Here is a 20,656-nt window from a genome sequence, read left to right on the forward strand (position 1 = left end):
GCTTGTCTGAAGTAAAAGAATTTTAAGTTAATATGTTACAGTAATATAAGTTAACATTACCAAAATAATTCCAGAAAAGTGAAGGTCAGTATAATTTACATCTCAGATCACAATGAAGAACATGTAACACTGTCCGAATATTAAATGATCCCAAAAAAATCATGTAGGATTCAACTAGAGTTCCAAATCATTCAAACTAAATCTTACTTCAGGTAATAAATCAGAGTTTAAAAATTCTTTTAGATAGTGACTCTTTTTAACACATTTGCATTATGCCATTAAACATTTAAACACAGAAACGGGATAATAAATTTAACACCACCCAAATCAACAAATGTTAACATGTATGTTTTAAATTTTGCTTGAAGTATATTTTCTCAGTATCAAATTTTCAATTTAATGTAGTTACTTCAGCTACACATTCCAGATGTTTTCTGGATTCCTTCAGCAATACATTTTTGAAGAAGAAAAAATGATTTTACATTTGCTTCAAAGTGAAGCTTTAAATGATAGTAAATATTAAGAATCCACATTTTTAAAACTATAAACAAAACAACAATAACAAAAAAAAAAAAACCCGGAGGAAATGAATAAAATGGTCTGCCTTAAGAGAAAAATATAGGGCAGCAATTAAGTGTTTGACCTCTAGAGCCAGTTTAAATCCAGTGTCACCACTTACAGTGTGTCTTTGACCTACCTAATCTGTGTCCCAACTTCCTCACATTGAATAATGTATGATGTTATAGCCATTTAAATAGTTAAACCATATAATATCCATTTAGAACAGCACCCGGCAGGTAAGTGCTTAGTGTTAGTTAATATTAATTTTTTTATTTTTTTACTATTAATCCATTTAAAAAAAATAACTCTACTTGCAAGAGTTAAATTTCTCCTTGGTTCTCTTATAGTGCTTTACAAACCAGAGTGCCTAAGGATGAGGTGGTAAATTTAAAAAGCAGATTTCTGTGCCCTACCATCCCAGATTCAGATTTAGCTGGCCTGGTGTTAATTCAGGGACCTGTATTTTTAACAGGCACCTCAGATGATGCTGATCCAGATAATCTATAGAATACACTTTGGGAAACACTGCCCTGGGCACACTGGCTTTAGGTTTCTCTTAGCCAATAACAGAGACATGAATGAAATTAATTACAAGAATGAAATATGATGTGGTATTAACATGGGACTACAAAACCTCAAAGGTAATCCCATGAGAATCTGTTGAAAGCAATGAACCTTCCCCCCAGAACAGTAACCTAGGCTTAATCACATTTTACATACCACGAGTGAGTTTCTGGACTCTGACGCCAGGAGTCCTTGGGCCCCAGGAAACTTTACACTAGAGGACTGTTCCTTTTATTTACCCTTAAGCATTGCTTTATATGGCCTATCCTAATACATATACTAGGAGATCATCTTACGATGGGTGAGAGAGGGGATTATCCAAAATAAGATGACTAAACAGAACTTTATTAGCACTCATAATTCTTTTATACTTATTAAATGAGCTCTTTTAGACATACAGTTGACACTTGAACAATATGGGGATTAAGGACGCCAATACCCCCCCCCCGCAGGTGAAAATCCCGTATCATTTTTGACTCCCCAAAAACTTAATAGCCTACTCTTGACCAGAGGCTTTACTGATAATATAAACAAATTAACACGTATTTTTATGTTATATGCATTATATACTGTACTCTTACAATAAAGTAAGCTAGAGAAAAAATGTTATTAAGAAAATCATATGGAAAACACATTTACCAAGCTGGACTGTATTTATTGGAAAAAATCCACATAGAAGAGTACCCGCGCAGTTCAAACCCATATTGTCAAGGGTCAACTGAACTTACATTTCTAATTTACACCACATTCAAACCTATACATAAAGGGAAATTAAGGCCAAATAAATAAGTTTATTCCTTAAACTTCACCTCAGTCCAACTTTTCTCAATCACCTTTATTCAGGGTCCCAATGGCACAGATTTTTGATAGATTTTAGAAAGAGGAAAAGGATTTCTGAGAACTACTAGAGGAGTAAATCTGTTGTGTATTGTAAAAAGCAGAAACTCAAAGATGTCAACTTTGGGAGTAGACACACTGGTGAAAGAGATAGACATGTTGCAGATGGAGCGATTAACTGCTTAGTTAGGATGCTATGGGAACTCAAAAGAGGCATGTATCTCTTACATAAGGAAGGCAGAGGAGTTCTATTTGAGTAGAAACTTGGAGGAAGAGTGAGTGTGGCAATATGGGAAATGCCAAACATTTTAAAGTTTATCAAGGGACGCCTGGGTGGCTCAGTCAATTAAGTGGTTAAGGGTCTGCCTTTGGCTCTGGTCACGATTCCAGGGTCCTGGGATCCCTGCTGCGGGCTCCCTGCTCAGTGGGAAGTCTGCTTTTCCCTCTGCCTCTGCCCCTCCCCCTGCTCGTGTTCTCTCTCTCTCAAATAACTAAACAAAATCATAAAAAAAAAAAAAGTTTATCCAAAGGCAACAAGGGTGAAACAAGGTTGGAAGATAATATTGGAAAGGTAGGGAGGGGTTAGATCATGAAAGACGTTAGATTGTATCCCAGATATGGAGAAGACAGGTAAGGTTTTTTAAGAATCTATGCAACATAATTAGATCAACCTTGAAATAAGTTAATTACTCATTCTAACTGCTGTAGAGCAATGGAATCGGAATAGATTAAAAATAGAGGCAGAAAAACCAGCTAGAAGTCATTTGCAATAATACAGGCAAGAAAAGATTTCAATTAAAGCAGAGAAAACAAATTAAGCAACAGATTTGACAGAAATTTAAAAGAGAATTTGATGAATGCATAAGAAGTGGAACAAACAGTGAATAAAGTCACAGAAGGTCAGAAAACCCAACAACCAAATAGTTTCAGCAACACTACAGAGATATGAAAATTCCAAGCTGACAAAAAACATTATAAGCTTCTCTAGCATAAGCCTGTCGAACTCAACTTCTCCACAGGAAACACAAGGAACACCACTTTACTCTTTGCTGTTAGTATAACTTCATAAAAAAGATATAATTATCAAACTACTAATCAAAATCATCCCTCAACATGTTTTATTTTCTATTATAAAGGTAATGCCTTCATCATAGACTATTTGCAAATACAGGAAAGTGGAAAAATGGAAAAGTACATCTATATTTCTTCTACCCAAAGAAAACTGCCATTGTTTGACCTCGGTTAAATATATTGCTGAAGGGGTGCCTGGGTGGCTCAGTCGTTAAGTGCCTGCCTTCGGCTCAGGTCATGATCCTGGCACCCTTATTTATTTAAGTTTTATTTGTTTAAGTAATCTCTACATTCAATATAGGGCTTGAACTCATGACCCTGAGATCATGAGTTGCCCGCTCTTCGGACTGAGCCAGTCAGGGGCATAGAAAACCATTATCTTAGAATCATAATAAGCCTATACACTACACTGAAAAAGAAAAAAAACCCAACAACCATTCCAACCATTCCCAAGCAGTATTTTTTCGCTCACCACAGCTCTAAAAGGCTTATGCTAAAAGGACATCCATGACCTTGATCTCCAAAAAGTTTTGTCATGGGTCTATTCTTGAGATCACCAAAGGATCTCAAAAAACCGAAGATGGACAACTAAAAACAAAATGAAGATAAGTTGAAAAGCATCTCTTGCTTATTTCATAAGAAAATTAATAAAGCTTGATTCTTACAGTTGCTTGGATTTTGTCACTTTAAAACAGTATGGTAAGATGTTCTGTGAATTTTCAAGAAGCAACATGTTTAGGCTTGTTTTTATAATCTTGGCTTACTTAAATGTGTGTAGCAGTTGAATCAACCCTTATTGCACTGAAGCTTATGCAGAGCTGTGATCATATTATTGATCCAAAAGCTAAAAGCATAAGCAACTAGGAACTTGGAGTACCGCCTTTAAGAAAAGGCTCATAAATAGCCTTACCTATAAATTTTAAAGAACTAATATTTCAGCTGGTTTTCTATATTCATTACACTGCCACTTAATTAATGGCATAAAACATAAGTATAACTGCTTTTAAACGCAGAAAGGCACACACACAAAAACAATTACACTGCAAGATTCCACAGCATGTTGACGTTTCTAATACCTATAGGGATCTTGGTTAACGAGAGTGGAGAAAGCTGGCAATTTGGACTAGATAACATTTTGTACTTTAATTCCGTGACTTCCTTGGCTGATTGTGATTTGTGAGAACTCTGCTCTTTTCTTCTACCTTCAGTGGAGTTTTCTTGTCAAATTCTTTACTGAAACATTGCAAAACATCTCTGTGAAGGAGCTATAATGACACCTAAAATTTTCTGCATGCAAAAAACAAGGTAAAAGATCCAGTTAAGGATGGACCTTAAAACCATTTAATACACCTGGAATCTTAGTATTTCTCTTCAAGGTATTTTACAGTTTGTATTTCCTAAAAGGAAAACATGTTTTCAGTCAAGATTCTCACCCTCACCAAGACTGAAATGAAAAGACCCAACAATCTCCCCAAATACTAAAGATAACGATGAAAAAGGTTTTTCCCCCTCAGTTTTTTATTACCGTAAGTTATATGCTGTTTTGCCACAGTGATAAAATATAGCTAATAATAGTTTATCCTATGCCAGATCTTGTCTTAAAGGCTTCACCCGTATTTCTTATTTAATCCCCACAACATCTCTATGAGTAAGTATTATAATAATAATTTTTACAAAAGAGGAATCCTGGCTCAGAGGACAAATAACTTACTCAAGTAGGCAGCAGTGCTGGGATCAACAGGTTCGAGAAATGCCAGAAACGGAAAAGCTACTGAGAAACTGTCAGGCTCCTTGAAGTTAGCTTCTCCTAAACATTTTTAAAAAGTACTTTTTGTTTAAAAGTTTTGGTGAAAGATAGTATTCGAATTTCATGTTCATTCCTTGTAATTTCAAGAGTGATTTTCAGAGAATAATAACAATGAAAAGGTTTATTTTCCTAGAGAAGTATAACTTCCTCTACGGAAGGAGAGACGAGAGAAAGGGAAAAGCAGGTAGGCAAAAATGTTACGCAACAGTGATTTTTAATTATAAGTCAACAGGGATTCTATGCCAGCATTTTGCAAACTGAACGCAAAGCTAATCTGCTAGGAAATACGGGGACACGTTCACAGAATCCAGCGTCAGAAATAATGATAATAACTGGAAAGTGTCCTTATTAGAGAAAGCAGCGTTTATGGGAATTACTGGATCAGTAATCATTGATTCAAACATTCAAAATAAAGCAACAGCGGCCAATTACTAGCAAGACGCAAGCACAATGAAAGTGAAAACTGTCGACCTATAATAGACGCTTGCCGTAGAAATTCTAATCTGTTTAGCTTAAAATGCACTCATGCGCACCCAGAACACCAGAAAAACCAGGGGGTTGAAGTCAAAGCAAATCCAAGATTTCTATACGGCGCACATGACAGGGAACAAAAGAGGTGGTAGAAGGAAGACACCCACCTTTAGTTTCTCACATAAAAAGCTCGGGAATCAAAACCGTGAATCAATGGTTGAAGTTCTCGTGTGTGAAAGGAAAATGGTACAGTTTAATACCCCGGGGGAGGGAGGTTCCTTTTTAAAATTAGCTGTCGCCTCTTCTCCCACCCAGATCTTTGTGCCTCGGTGCTACCGCTGAAGTTAGGCGGCAACACAGAAAAACGCTAGCTATCTCACCAGGTCTCCCACCTTCCAAGCCCTGGGCGGGGCAAGCACACCTGACGGCTTAAGAGGGCCGGGCCGGGGGCGGGTAAGGACGCGGCCCGGGCGCCGTCTCCTCCCCTAGGGTCGGGAGGGAGGTCAACGCCGGCGGGGGGAAGCGGAAGGTGGGAAGTGGGAAGAGGAGGACGCCGCCCCCTAGGGGAGCCGCGCCGCCGGCTGGGGGCCGGGGCGGGAGGAGCCGACGAGTGGAGGCGGCCGGTAGGGAGACCGCGCCGTCGGGCGGGGCCGTCGCTCCAGCTGGCTCGGACCCCGGCGGGGCGGGCTGTAGACGGCGCGGCGGAGCCCAGACGCCGGCCCGCGGCCAAGGAGAAAGGTGGCGGCGGCGTCGCGGACGCGACGAGGCGGCGGCTCGCCGCCTTGATCCTCTGCTTCCCTGCCGGGGCCCGGGAGCGAGTCGGAGGTGGCGACGAAGGAAGGAGCGAGCATGGCAGAGACCTCGCCGCCGCCCACCGCCGGCGCGGAAAGTTGCAGCGAGGAGCCGGCGAGGGGCGGGGAGCAGCTGCCGGAGGAGCCGCGCCGCACTCCAGCCGGGGGCGCGGACCGAGAGGGCGAGGCGGGGCCGCCGCTGGCCTCCCCCGCCGGGCAATCGGAGCCCGGCTCGCCGGTGGCCGCCCCCTTCTTCCTGCTCTACCCGGGCGATGGAGGCGCCGGCTTCGCAGCGCGCCCGCCGCCGCAGCAACAGCGCTCCTGGAGGACCCCGCCGTCGCCGGGCTCCCCGCTGCCCTTCCTGCTGCTGAGCTACCCGAGCGGCGGCGGCGGCGGCGGCAAGCACCGTGAGTGGCGGCGGGAAGAGGGGACTCGGCCGAGAAGGGTGCGGGGGGGTGAGGGGGAACTGCCGCGGTCCGGGCGCCGGACTGTTTACCTCCGAGTCTCCCCAGGCCGCGGGCTCCCGCCCGGCCTCCCCTCCCGGGCCGGGCGCTCGTCCTCGCCAGCCTCCCACGTGCTTGCCGGGTCCCAGCCCCCGGTCCCAGGTTGGGAGCCTTCCCCGGAGGAGCCGAGGAGGGGGCGGCGCCCAGAGACCCGGCAGCCCGGTTGGCCCGCTTTCTGCGGGCTCCCGGCGCCGCGGCCGCGGAGTAGGTGTGGCTGCTGCGTCGCCGCCGCCCGCGCGGCCTCAGTTGTACCACTAAAATTTTTACGAGCGTTCACGCCACATCCGTAGATATCATAGATGCGTTCCCCGGATTGAGAGGAGAAATCAGGAACAGTGCCCGAGATGACGAGAAGGGAATGTGTGGCTTTGGAAGGGCCCCTCCCGAGATGGTAGCGTTTGGCAGGAAGAGGCCTCCACCTTTTAATAGCAGTGATGCGGGAGCCGCGTGATTGCAGCGGACCGCACTTTGTGCGGTATCAGTCAACAGATGTTTATTGCTGCTTGCCATGAGCGGGGCCCTGGAGTAGGCAGTGTGTATAAAAAGACTGGGAGAAGTGTTAAATCTGGTTTAACAAGACAGGGTCTTACAGTATGAAAATGTGGCTGAAGATACAAGGCGAGCTATAAATGGCAAATACTTTGCTGTATGAGTTCTGAAAAGGGGGAGAAACTTGCTTGAGGGGATGAGGGAATCTCTCTTTCCTAGATATAGAGCTAGAGATTTCTTTATCACCGCAGCAAACCTTTTAGCTGCTCTACACAACCAAGAAATACTGACTTTGCCTTTTCTAGCCCCGTGATCCATCCCCTGTGAGATTAACATTAGTTGAATATTTTGTGTGCATGTGCTGTGATTATCAGAGTTAATCCTCACATCTCTGAGACATATGATGCCACGTTTTCAGATAAAGCTAAGGATCAGTATTATTAAATGATCTGTCCCAAGTAAGAGCCTTAGAGAAGGAATGAAGTTGACCCAGATTCCTTGCCTACCAAGCCCGTGCTCTTTAAGTAAACCCCAGACTTTGGAAACTGGTGGATGGTTCTAGCTTAGGGGCCGTTGGATTCAGGGGAAGGTAGTAGTCCAGTGTCTCCTTTTCTGTATTATCTAGAAAGAGGGCCAACACTGACCACTAACAGTCTTAGTGAATCCGTAGTTTGTGTGTTGGAGTGGTCTGTGCTAATTTCCAGATGGGAGTTTCTAATCAAGGTAGAAATTAATCCTTTAATAAGCAGAGGAGGTAGAGATAAGAATATTCACAACAGTACTTTATCCATTTTCTAAGGAACCTGCTTTCTAGTTTGTTCTTAAAACATAGCCTCTTTTTTCTCATTAAAATTTTATTTCTGTGTAATCTACCTATTAACCACATTATTATAGAGTGAAGACACTCCTATCAATTCTTTGTAACTCTTAACTGTTGTGGTACGAAGTTTGACAGAAGAAAATTTCAACTGTTGGCCAGTGTCATTTGGGGCGATTATCTGAATTTAGATTAATTTATTTGATTCTTCCTCCTATTAAGGGTTGGCTTTATGTTTTTAAAGTATTGTTAGAAAATATGGCCTCAGCATAATCAAGATCAGGAATGGAAGACTTAGGGGCGCCTGGGTGGCTCAGTCGTTAAGCGTCTGCCTTCGGCTCAGGGTGTGGTCCCAGCGTTCTGGGATCAAGCCCCACATCAGGCTCCTCTGCTGGGAACCTGCTTCTTCCTCTCCCACTCCCCCTGCTTGTCTCTCTGTCACTGGCTGTCTCTGTGTCAAATAAATAAATAAAATCTTTAAAAAAAAAAAAAAAAGGAATGGAAGACTTAAAGCTGAGGTTTCATACCTGTGATCTCTTAGTCTCTACCTTACAATAATAGTAGATGTATTAAAGTAGTTCTTGTTCTGAGTTTTTATTTTTACCTTGTTATTTTATATGTACTTCCGAATACATGCATACTTGGAAAAGGGAATACTCTGTATATTAATTACAACATTTCTTTGTGGTCAGTGCAGTATTACTCTCTGTGATGCACTTGGGTGTCAGAACTCTGGGTCTCCTGGCTGTTGACTTGAGCAAGCTTAGACAAAACAGTTTTAAAAAGATTTCTCATTTCAGTTACCAGGACAGGACTTGCATTCAGAGTCAACAGCCAGTGAATATTTTTTGCCTCCTCAACACCCAGTTTTTAACTCTTGCTAATGTATTTGCCAAAAGTACATAATACATAATAACTTTGAGGTATTGTATATTAAGTCAGTGTCATCTTTTTATTTTAGAAATCTTTATTCAGAGATTTTAAAAATTAACCTTTACATTTGAATTCAGAAGCTTTGTTTTGAATGGCACTAATAAGAGTAGCAAAGAATAGCAAAGATGTGTACAGGAGAAGTAGCCTAAACTTTTCAGGGTGCATGATGTGTACTGTTGCGGTGTAAAATCCTGCTGGATATAATGGCCATAAAATATTCAGCATGCTTAAACCAATATGAAAGAAGGCTTCTGATGTGGCTTGTTGGATCATGTCCCTTTCTGAGTCTTGGAATGCTAATCTGCTAAATTTTTATGCTTCTAGCTTTTAAATCTCCATGCTTTTTAAAAAGTACTTGATTTATAAAAATTACAAGTAACACATAGATTTTCTCATTGCTTAAATGTTTGCCATACAAGAATACATTGAATACAAAGTGCACGTTCCTCTTGGGGGGGGGGCAACATGTATGTATTCATATTTTATGAGGCCATTTCTCCCTTGTGTGGGACCTTCCACACCAATTTTTCATAAACCGTATATGAAGGAGCTTCTTTCATTGCCATGGTGCAATACTTTTAATGCCTTCCTTTTCCATCCTAAGTTTTGAAGTCTTCTTGTGGATGGACAGGATGAGTCAGAGATGGCTCCTTGGTGTTGGAGGGAAGAGGCACTCCTGCTGTGTACATAGTTATAAGCAGTTTCTATTGACAGCTACCCATTTCTTCTTCCAACTCCCAGAGCTATAGGAAACATTGATGTGACACGTGACAGTGACAGTGACATACAAATAACTTACATCTCTGCCCTTGTCTTTTTTAATTACAGCAGTGTACCCAAAAAAAAGGTCCCACTCAACAAAGAAGCAGCTTTCTTTCAATATTTGTATGTGCTGTTTTGCGGTGGTGGAAGGGGCTAGGAGAAGAATAGAAAGAAGAAAAAAAAAGTGGGAAGGCCTGACAGCATTACTCTGACCACTCACTTTGAAGTTGAGTATACCTATCAGTGAATACCTTGGTTGGGCCCAGGAAAGTGCAGAGAATGCGGCTTCTGGAAACATTCACAGATGCACTTTCTCACACATGTACTTTAAGAATCCATGATTTGGGGAAGGAACTTTCTCATTTATGTGTAAATGCAGGAATGAGTAAGGGAAGAAAAATAGTTTTATGTCTGGTTTATACACATACACACAATATAAAAATACAGATGTACGTGTGCATGTATATATAATATTGTGTGTGTGTATATATATATGTATTCATTGATCTTAATTTATCCTCCATGGACATTTCTGTTTTTTGTATCTTTCTTTTTTTTTCATCAATTAGTAGTATTCCAGAAAGCATTATGCCTGATCAGCTGTTGAGTACACATTAATCAGTTCATCTGCTGCAAGTTTTTTTTTTTAATTTAGAAAAGACAAAAATACTTGATTCTATTTTGTAAATGTAGAGGCATCTGCTCAAACTGAGGGGTAGGACCGAATCATCAGAACCCCAACATTTTGAGCATTCGTCTTTATGCTAGATTTTAGAATGATAGATTGAGTTGTGACTTTTTTAAAGACAACTTTTTGGTATAATTAACATAGAGCAGTGTCTCAGTTTACAATGCTGTGATTCACAAACCTTCAGCTCTTTTCCAGCTGTGTTAAGAAAGCTTTAACCTGCGTTAAGAATTACTGTCTGATCCACTTAATGCTATTTTGTTAAATACTCATATAAACACCCATTAAAAAAAAATACCTTCAGAAATGTAGCATCTTTGGACAGTATTTATTGTAGGTTAGTGACTACCAGACAACTGGAGTTTAGAACTCAGGAGTATCTAAATACCTAAATGCAGGTGGGTCCTTCCACACAGTGACCTGAGCTGAGGTGGGGAGAGCTGGGTCATGCCCCCATTTCCGCTGTCCTGTGGCTACAATAACCTGTCTGCTGCTTCCCCTTCCGAGTCTGGCTTTTATCACCACTGCTGCCTGAACTATCACAGCTTGTCTTCCCAGCCAGTTTCTCCCCTTCTCTCCTGTCTCCTTTCTTTTGTTTGCTCTTCTGGCCTGGCATTATCAAAAAGTCAGAGCACACTCTGACAAAGCAACGATATCAGAATATTAGAGGTTATCTTTGAGACTTTGTTTTGACTGTTCCCCTCTTGATAATCAGAGGTTGATTCTTTATAGACAGAATTTTCTTTTTTCTTATTTCTGACCTTAGCTTCATTCTGGATACTAGAGGATCCTAAAAGTCTCTCCATTAGATGAAAGAAGTTTTACTAAAGTTCTATAACCCAAACAATTCTAAATAAAGAGTATGTGTAGTAAGATAATAGTAGTACTTAGTGGCTGCCATTTGTGGAATATTTTTATGTGCCATGCAGAGAGCTAAAAAGTTCACATGTATCAATAATAACCGATTTTTTTGTTTCTTAAAATTTCCAATAGCTAGAAGTGCCAATACATAAAACTAGTCTCTTAACAATGAAAACTGAAAAGAAAAAAATGGGAAGGTGGAGTAGTCCATATAGAATTCATATAAGTAGGTGGATACAATGTGTTTTTCATCAGAATATTTGATTCAGTATCTCTTAAGTAACTTACCTAATTATTGTAAAATACAAAAATTATGATAGGGTAACCTTGGATTTAGAAGTTTACATTCCGGAAACACAGATCCTGTGGTTTTAGGATAGTTCTTATCTCAAATTTTAGCACCTATCAGAATCACCTGGGTGTCTTATTAGCACAGATTTCTGGCCTTCTCTCCGGAGGTGTTTTGTTTATTTTTTGTGAGGCGTAATTGACATAAAACATTATATTAGTTCTGTATGTACCACATAATGATTCAATATTTGTATATAATGCAGTTTTTTAAGTGAAATACAGAGAATGGATTCATATTCCTGCGTAGTGTGAAACTACAGTTCATGTTCTTAATCCCTGTATGCTCCCTCAAATCAGTTTAGGTAGAAGGCAGTAAAATTTGCTGAGAGAGCAGAGGAAAGTTGGCAAAGAAAGCAACTTTTTGGGCTAAAAGACTAGTATTGTCCTCAAAATACACTCACCTGATTTATTGTCTTGTATCTTTTTCCTTTTTGTTTGGTTTTTAACAGAAATCTGTGTTAAAGAGGTAGAAGCTTACAAAGAAGCTAAGAGAACATGTTTTTCTAGTGTAGGTTATAGATAGTAAAAAGTCTGGGAGGGTGATGATGAGGGTGTAGCAGAATTAACTGGATGAAATAATGATATTTCCTTGTTGTCTGATATTTTTGGAAATTTCTTAAATGATTAAGAAAGTTGCCTAAAAGATATACTGCCTCTTTATCATTGTAGAAAAGGTAACATGTAGCCATCAAAAATAAAAGAATCCCATTTTATTTATTTATTATTTATTTATTTATTTATTTTAAGTAAGCCCTACGCCCAACATGGGGCTTGAACTCACAACCCCAAGGTCAAGAATCACATGTGTTACCGACTGAGCCAGCTAGGTGCCCCAAGGAATCCCATTTTAATGAATTTTGCAGGATATCACAACTGTTCTATTTCCACCTAAACCTTATTAACATGGAAAGTTCTTCCTATAGTGTAAGGTGGCTCAACTATGAGGTTTAACTTTTATTTTGGGAAGTCAGGAGCGTATCATAAACATGGCTTAAAACTATGAGAAAGGAAATGCTTTTAGAGTTTTAAAAGCAGTCATACTTGAGAGAGTATCAGTATGGTCCGTCGCCCCCCCCCCCCCCCCCCCCCGCGCCGCTATAGCTACATCTGAATAATTGTGAAAGGTTCATGGTCTTCCTAAAACATCAGTTGAGGGCTGCTGGCCAAGGTGTTATCCCTGTTTGCAGGGCCTTCTTCGCGACTGACTGGTTGGGTCTATAGTTGCTCCATACCAAATAGACTTGAAGTGTCGGAGGGAGAGGCATGGAGGGTGGGGCAGAGGTGGGAAAGTTCGAAACCCTGTAAAACAGAGGAGAAGAGAGACTGTCAGACTTGACAGCAAGAGGCATGTAGAAAGCAGAAGTTGTTTGAGCATGTTAACTTTTAGAATGTGGTTCCTCTAACTTTAAATCTGTTTAGGGACTCTCCAGAGACATACACATCTGTTTCCTCTGCCTTTTCTATGAACTTAAGAGATCTGGTCATCTGATATGAATGCTTGGTAAAACTCTGACCCAGCTCTTCTTCCCTCCTCAAGGCCTGAGAGATGCCCTAGAGTACCCTTTGCTCACATTTCCTTTTTACTTTCCTCTGCGTCAGTCCCGTGAGCTTTCATCCTTCCTGACTTAAATTTCATGTGGTGATAGCGTGGGTTGTTTTCTTTTTTTCCTCCAAGAATTCTCAGGCACTTACAGTGATGATAATGGCTGGTATTTACTGACTGCTTACCTTGTACAAAGTGCCATGCTGAGCATTTTATTTACATAACTTCCTTTAACTCTGAAGTAGTTAATATTACATCCCTATTTGTCATTGAAGAAGCAGGCACAGAAACAAGTAATTTGCCAAGGTGACCCATCTTCTAAGTGGTGGATCTAGGATTCGCTGTGGGCGTTCTGGCTCTAGAGTCCACGTGCTCTCAGCTTCCTTCATCACCTGCACTACTGGAATCCCATCCTAAATGGAAGGCTTCTTTTCAGACAGCAGCAACCCTCTAGTTTCTCATTCTACTCCGCAAACCCTACTTGATAAATGAAGAAATGAATGTAAAATTCACAAGTCCCCAGTTTGATAGAGAAAATAGTTATGGCTGTAAACAACACTGATTAGCCATCTGTGTGACACATAGTATGTGCCCTGTCCATATTACATTAATGAATCTGTTATGTACAAATGAATAAAGCGTGTGTTAGAATAACTTGTTTGTTGGAGCATAAATATGGCTTGATTTTGTAGAAGTTGGGGGGTTTTCATGGTTAAGGTGAAATAGGAGGGTGAAAATACGCCATTGCAAGAATATAGAGTGCTTTGGAGTTACGTATCTATACCAAGTATCTATTGAGACTCTGATACTGGGTAGATACTATTTTAAGCAGGTGTATAAAAGTGTGCAAAACAGGCAACATTCTCAAGGAGCCCATGACCTTTGTGAAGCCAGTTATTTAGTTTTATTTTATAGCTGAGTACATTAGGATGAGAGGAGGATAAATTTCCCAAGACCATCTAAGTTGCTGGCAGTTTTACTTCTGTAAATCATTGCCTGTGGCACTTGACCATGAAATCAGTTTTCGTTATTAAGGCAGGAGTTAGTTCCAGTCTTATTAATTTTCACAAGTGAGAAAATTATGCATTATAATACTGGCGGTGTTTGTTTCTAACAAAATAATGATAACTCAACTTCCCAGGTAGAAGCATTTTATAGTACTAATTATCATCCTCAGTTAATATTTGCAAAGTAGTACTGAGTCTTTCAAATGCTATAAACCTAAAATTCTAGAAATCTCAGCATAAGAGGTGGACATATAGATTTTTGTCTGAGAGAGCGAAGGAAGTAAGAGGAAGGGAAGTGGAAGGGAGGCCTGGAGCATGTGAAAAAATCATGATCGTTCAACTGAATAATCTTATAATTTAGGGGCGCCTGTGTGGCTCAGTTGGTTAAGCCTCAGGGTCATTAGATGGAGCCCCATGTCCTCAGGCTCACTCTGGGCGAGGAGTCTGATTAAGACTCTCTCTCTCTCTCTCTTCCCCTCTCTCTCCCCCCCCCCTCCCGCCGTGCGCACTCTGTCTCAGGAAAAAAAAATCGTATAATTTAGCAAAAACACCTGGCCCTTTCCCCAATGTCATCATGATGATAATTTATCAAAGAAACCCTTCTGTACTAATAGCAACTAGTAAAATGTTGGGGGTGTGGGGGTGAGATTTTTCTTCTAAAATTGTAAAACTGTGATCCAGGAATCCTTGGGAAGTAGAACTTGGGAGTTTTACAAACTGATTTAGCTGCACAAGTTGATAAATTTTTAAAAACATCATTATGTGCAGAATAGAAACTAGGTAATAGCAGGAGACAGCTACCTATAAAAGAAATAAGTAAAATGGTCTCTAACCTTCAAACCTGTTAAGAATTGGCATATCTGGGGCGCCTAGATGACCCAATCGGTTAAGCGGCTGCCTTCCGCTCAGGTCATGATCTCAAGGGTCCTTGGCAGTTCACTGCTCAGTGGGGGAGCCTGCTTCTCCCTCTGCCCCTCCCCCCATTGGTGTTCTGTCTCTCTCTCTAAAATAATAAATAAAATCTAAAAAAAAAAAAAAGGAATTGGCATACAGACAAGAAATCCATTTCTGAAAAGTATCTAAAAAATATCATTTGAAACATAAAAAAATTAGAAATAAGCCATAAATGCTCACCAGCGTGAAAATGGATCAGAAAATTCTTTACACATACAATGGAATATTACCTCATAATACAGCAGCCAAAAGGATAAACTAGCTGCCCACGACAATGTGGATGAATCTTTAAAAATGCGGTGTTGAGTAAAAGGCTTTCATACACCATGAAACCCTTTCTATAAAGTTAAAAGAAGATGAACCTAAATATATTGCTTAGGTATCAATATATTCATAATAATATTTTTAAAGTAAGGTAATGATTTGCACAAAATTCAGAAGTAATTGCCTCAAAAGTAGAGGCAGGAATTCAGAAGAGAGAAGGAGCACAAAATTTAAGTTGTTGGTGCATTTCATCGGTTGGGCGATGGTTTCATGGATATTGGTTATATTTTTTAAGAATTAAAATTATACTTTGAAGTTAGGTAATTGAAGAAGTTCAGGAATAAGTCATTTTAGAAAATAATTCTCCCCTTCATTTATCTTTTCTCACTACTGAATGTATCAAATGTTCTTAATATGCCCAACTAAGTTAGTGGATGAGGAGGGAAGTTGATAAGATGGTTATTTCCAGCTCTTTCCTCAGAGGGAAGGTACAGTAAATAGCTTACCATGATCTTCACCATGATCCGGAAGAATTTGGTTTTAGCACCCAGCAGGAGAGATCCATGTTGGGTTCTCAGTTTCTCAGAAAATACTTATTATAAACCTGACCAGAATGTATAAGAGTAAGTGGAATATATGGTTTGTAAAGTGTGAAAGCTAATAAAAATTTCCTCTTCCTCAAATCTTAAATTTGTTGAAATTCTTATTTGGGAAATTTTATGGGGATGTTGCCTGTGTTGTGTTGGTTTTGGTTTTGGTTTTGGTTTTATTTTCCCTAATTAAAATTTAATCCTTGGGTTGGTGTGCTGACATTTCAAGGTATGAAAGAAAGCATGGACTTTGGTTTTGGGAACATTAAGACATATCTTGGGGAGCGCCTGGGGGGCACAGTTGGGTAAGAATCTGACTCTTGATTTCAGCAGAGGTCATGATCTTGCGGTTGTGAGACTGAGCCCGACATGACGGGCTCAGCCCAGAGCATACACCCTGCTTGGGATTCTCTCCTTCCCCCTCTCTCTGCCACCCCCCCCCCCAAAAAAAAGGGCAGATCTTGAAATCCCAGATAGGCCGCTTGCTGCTTGCTAGTTGTGTGATCTTGGGCCAGTGACTTGGCTCAACTTTGGTTTCTTTGTAGGTGAAGAGGAGTTACCAATATCTGCTTTGCAGGATTCTTGTGAGGATTTGATATAGTATTCATAAAGCACCTAAAGGAAAATAGTGATTCAATAAATGAGAGCTACCTAAAGTAATAATTTTCCACATTGTATGACAGGGACACTGAGCTTGACAAATCAATCTTTGTCTTATAATAGTAGCTGAGTAAATAGTCTTTAAAAGGAATGTGACTTCTGACTTTGACATGTGAATCTCCTTTGCTTTGAATCAATTATAATGTGGAAAATTTGAGCTGTGTAAGCCGCTAGAGCATAGTATTATTCAGATCATCACCTTGGATTTCGATTTCACGTAAGCCTGTTAGTTCTGTTTTAGGGCCGCAGACTATACCTCAGTCCTCCTCACAGCTACCTTACAAATTTGTACCTTTATTTACAAGTAGAATCAAATGAGAAAAATTTCCAAGGTTTGTCTCACTGATGACTTAATGTTACCTTTACAATTCTAAGCTAATTATTTTTACCTAGTAAAGACCCAAACGTAAAAACAGTACTAAACAATGTTTGGAATTATTGTCTTTAGTTTACAAATAGTGTCTGATTTCATAGTAAATTCATTGCTTGTGAACAATGAGTAACTGTTCATGCGGAGTGGGTATGCCTTAAGAGTGGAAATACAGGTTTTCCTACTCACCCAGGTTCTTCTTTCTGAAATGACTGCTAATACCTCCTCAAACTGGCAGATTAGGGAAACTAAAAGCTAGCTCATGCAAGAAGGTTTTTCTCTCCCTTTAGGCTTCCCTCCTAGTGTCTTCTACCTGGAGAGAAGGACCTTTGGAAGGAATATTAACCAAGTTTCTCTGCTTATTGACCTAGGTTCTTGTTATGCTGGTGTGTTGTAATCAATCCCTATCAGTTCAGGGTTAGTAAATGCTTCTTGGTTGATTGGTAAAAAGATTGTCATGGTTGTGACAGGCTCAGTTCAGGTATTGGTGGACCCAGGAAATCTCAACACATTCAGATTTCTTTTTTGTTTTCACCATTCTATATTTTAAGAATGTATCAGTGACCTACAGTCTTGGTGTCATATGTACAGATAGGTGGGGCTCTTTGGCATTGTGATGCCAGAAACTATTCAATGTAAATTTAATTTAAAGGTTTTAATGACTCCTTACGAGGTTTTGAAGTATTGTATAGCTTAAAGTAAAACTATAAACTATTCCCCTATAAGTTTTAATGTGTAAGATGGAAATGTGTTTGGCTAGAATGGAATCAACCTGTGATTAAATGTGATGTGTTAAATGAAGGCTTGTGTTCAGTATTTGGATACATAAACTCTGCCTCTTTGAAGAGGTGATCTTGTCTTCCTGCTGCATGCCCAGTGCCTGGATTGCTGCCTGGCATGTGGAATACTCTCAGTGAATATTTACTGAATGAGTAAATGAGTGAGTAACTCTGGGTTCAGATGTAGGATAATGGCGGAAGAGATTTAAATAGAAATAAATAAACCTGGGATATTTTGTTTTCCTTAGTAACCTGCTAATTTTCTTCTTAATTGTAAATAATCATATGCATATATGCATTTTGACATTGTACCAGTTTGCTTTCCCTCTACCAGTATGGGAAATGCCTGTTTATCTACAGAGTCTGGTTCTTAGCATTTTTTCTTTGTGCTGAATCTCAAACTAGAATGCATCATTTATGAAATTTCAATATTATATTTAAATGTAATATATCATGCATATATATTGTGTATAAAATACAGTTATAATACTGTTCAAGGAGAATTTTTTTTTTTAGTTCTCAGAAATCAAGTTATCCTTCTGATAAGAAATCCCTAGAATATAATAAACCACCTTAGGATATATTTCTTGAAGATATAAGTTTCTCCTTAAAACCAGATCCTTAAATAGAACACTTGTTTTCAATTGTCCAAAACATTATCAAAGAAAATCTTCATCATGCCTTATCTCCTTGTTATTTATGTGGCTCAGAAAGCAAACACCTAGCTTTTAGCTACCAAGGGATAAATGCCTCATTGGATAATATACTAAGTAGATAGGTGTGTGGGTGGGTGAGTTGGCTGGTTGGTTTAAGAAAATACGATATTATGCCCTTAGGATAGTCCAGGATGAGAGACTTTTAAAAATATAACATATGTTTCTGTTTAGAAACATAATACATACTTTATGCAGAAAGTTGGTAAATACAGCAACATCAAAAGCGGGGGGGGGGGTTTGCCATTAATTAGAAGGGATTTTGCTTTTTTTTTTTTTTTTAAAGATTTTATTTATTTATTCGACAGAGATAGAGACAGCCAGCAAGAGAGGGAACACAAGCAGGGGGAGTGGGAGAGGAAGAAGCAGGCTCATAGCAGAAGAGCCTGATGTGGGGCTCGATCCCATCACGCCTGGATCACGCCCCGAGCCGAAAGCAGACGCTTAACCGCTGTGCCACCCAGGCGCCCCGGGATTTTGCTTTTTTAACATCAAGTTTTTTTCTTGCACTTCTGTCCAGTCTAGAAAGTCAGGTTATTGTACCTTGGGGAAGGAAATTATAAATGCCTAAGAGTATGATTTTAACTTGAAAATCTGCTTTAGCTTTTCTTAAAACACCACCTTTAGCAGAGTAAAGAATTTTAATAGCTAGGTATATGAGAATAAAAGATTAGAGGTGAATTATGTACTTATTAAATTAATCTGCCTCTTTTATCATCTTTGCTATGGAGCATTACCCAGTGTTAATTGTCTTTCTATTATCCAGCCTTTTTATCCCCAAGTGAGGGAATTGATGAGGATATGTGCATTGTGTTATGTCTGATCACAGTTTGACTAGCACAGTCTGGAAGTGGGTTGTGCAGGATGAGAGCAGCAGCCTAATTGCTCTCCCTGCATCAGCAGCATCTATAAAGCATCCTGGGAATTGCTCGCCCTACGTTCAGAGCAGCTGGTCACATGAGCCTGGATTTTCAGTTCAGTTCATTAGTCAGCCATTTTGGTCAACACCCTGCTTACTGCGCACAACCAATCCTATTAGAACTCAGCATCCCGGCTCATCTGAGCAGATCCTGGAAGTGATTTCTGCAGTTCAGGATTTTTTTAAGCTAAATTGAAAATATTGGTTTATTTTTCAGGGGGGTTTTTTTTTTTTTGTATTTTTTTTCTGCACAAAGGAGGATTTTTCACTTATTCATGCAGAGGCCAGTTTTTTAAAGCCAGCTAAGGTGGCATCGGCTGTGGAAGACTTAAAGCGTATAGCTGAGCTGAAAAAGGAGGGGGTAGGGAAGGGAAGATAAAAGGAGAGAAGCTAGAGAAGACCAGACATCATCTTATTTTGCTATGTGGTAGGAACTGTCTATGAGAAAAGAGAGTATAGAATTGTTTATCTTGAACAATTGGTTCTTAAACCATAAGGCATTTTTCCTTGTGTTTTGTTTTGATCTCCCCCACCCCTTTTCTTGAGAGCTTTGTTCCAGAGCTTTGGATTTGGGGGTTTTTGGTGAGGAGGTTTTATTTATTTTTGTTGGGGTGTGTGTGTGTGTGAGTGTGTGTGTGTGTGAGAGTGTGTGTGTTGTGGTCCCAGCTGAGTCATCATGTCTGCTCTGACGCCTCCAACCGATATGCCAACCCCCACCACTGACAAGATCACACAGGCTGCCATGGAGACCATCTACCTTTGCAAATTCCGAGTGTCTATGGACGGAGAATGGCTCTGCCTGCGAGAGCTGGATGACATCTCACTTACACCTGACCCAGAGCCTACCCATGAAGGTATGGTCAGACCCTGTCCACTAGTATCTAACCAGCATCCTCATTGTTACAGTAGGCTGGGAGGGTCAGGGAAAGGTAGAAAGAACCCATACGCTAACCTGTTAACCATGAAAACCTTTCATCCTTAACCTACCACCCAGTTCCCCTTCTCTACTTTACGGGAGGAAAAAATATTTTTTCCCTGCCCCCTGAGGTATCCTTTCAAAAGATGCTGGTGCCTATTTAGAGCTCTTTGTCTTTACGCCTCTAAAGAGAACATTTGAGTTCACTTATCACATTTGGCCCTAATTGATAATGAAGAAGCTATTAATATTGATTATGTACTAAAATATTATGGAAATTGCAGTAATTCTTACTAAAGTAAGTTAAGACAGCATGACTGTAGGATTGTGCATGACATAGTTGAAACGCTCGGTGTTTTACCAAGGGGCATCAGGGTGTAATGTTAAACAAGCTATGATATCTAGAAAATATTTGGTCACACATTATCTTTTTTT

At 40.1% G+C, this 20,656-nt stretch overlaps 2 protein-coding genes across 9 annotated transcripts in view; one reads left to right on the forward strand and one right to left on the reverse strand.

The window, feature by feature from the left end:
• Positions 1–5,786, reverse strand: part of JCHAIN (joining chain of multimeric IgA and IgM) — a 41,717-nt gene extending 35,931 nt beyond the window's left edge. Inside the window, exon 1 of the mRNA XM_044388208.3 lies at positions 5,479–5,786. The gene's annotated coding sequence lies outside the window, so the exon portion shown is untranslated. The remainder of the gene's footprint in view (positions 1–5,478) is intronic.
• A 277-nt stretch (positions 5,787–6,063) lies between these two features.
• RUFY3 (RUN and FYVE domain containing 3) overlaps positions 6,064–20,656 on the forward strand; it is a 75,196-nt gene continuing 60,603 nt past the window's right edge. For 4 of the 8 annotated variants that reach the window (XM_026510009.4, XM_026510012.4, XM_044388205.3 and 1 more), the window contains exon 1: positions 6,064–6,509. In XM_026510009.4, coding sequence (XP_026365794.2) covers positions 6,161–6,509 — 349 coding nt within the window. In that variant the 5' untranslated portion in view covers positions 6,064–6,160. Of the gene's footprint in view, positions 6,510–16,032; positions 20,160–20,656 lie in introns of those variants that run through there. The other 4 variants (XM_026510014.4, XM_026510019.4, XR_007187918.2 and 1 more) reach the window with 4 other exon arrangements.

This window comes from Ursus arctos, unplaced genomic scaffold (genome assembly GCF_023065955.2).
Source record: "Ursus arctos isolate Adak ecotype North America unplaced genomic scaffold, UrsArc2.0 scaffold_9, whole genome shotgun sequence".
NCBI lineage: Eukaryota > Metazoa > Chordata > Mammalia > Carnivora > Ursidae > Ursus > Ursus arctos.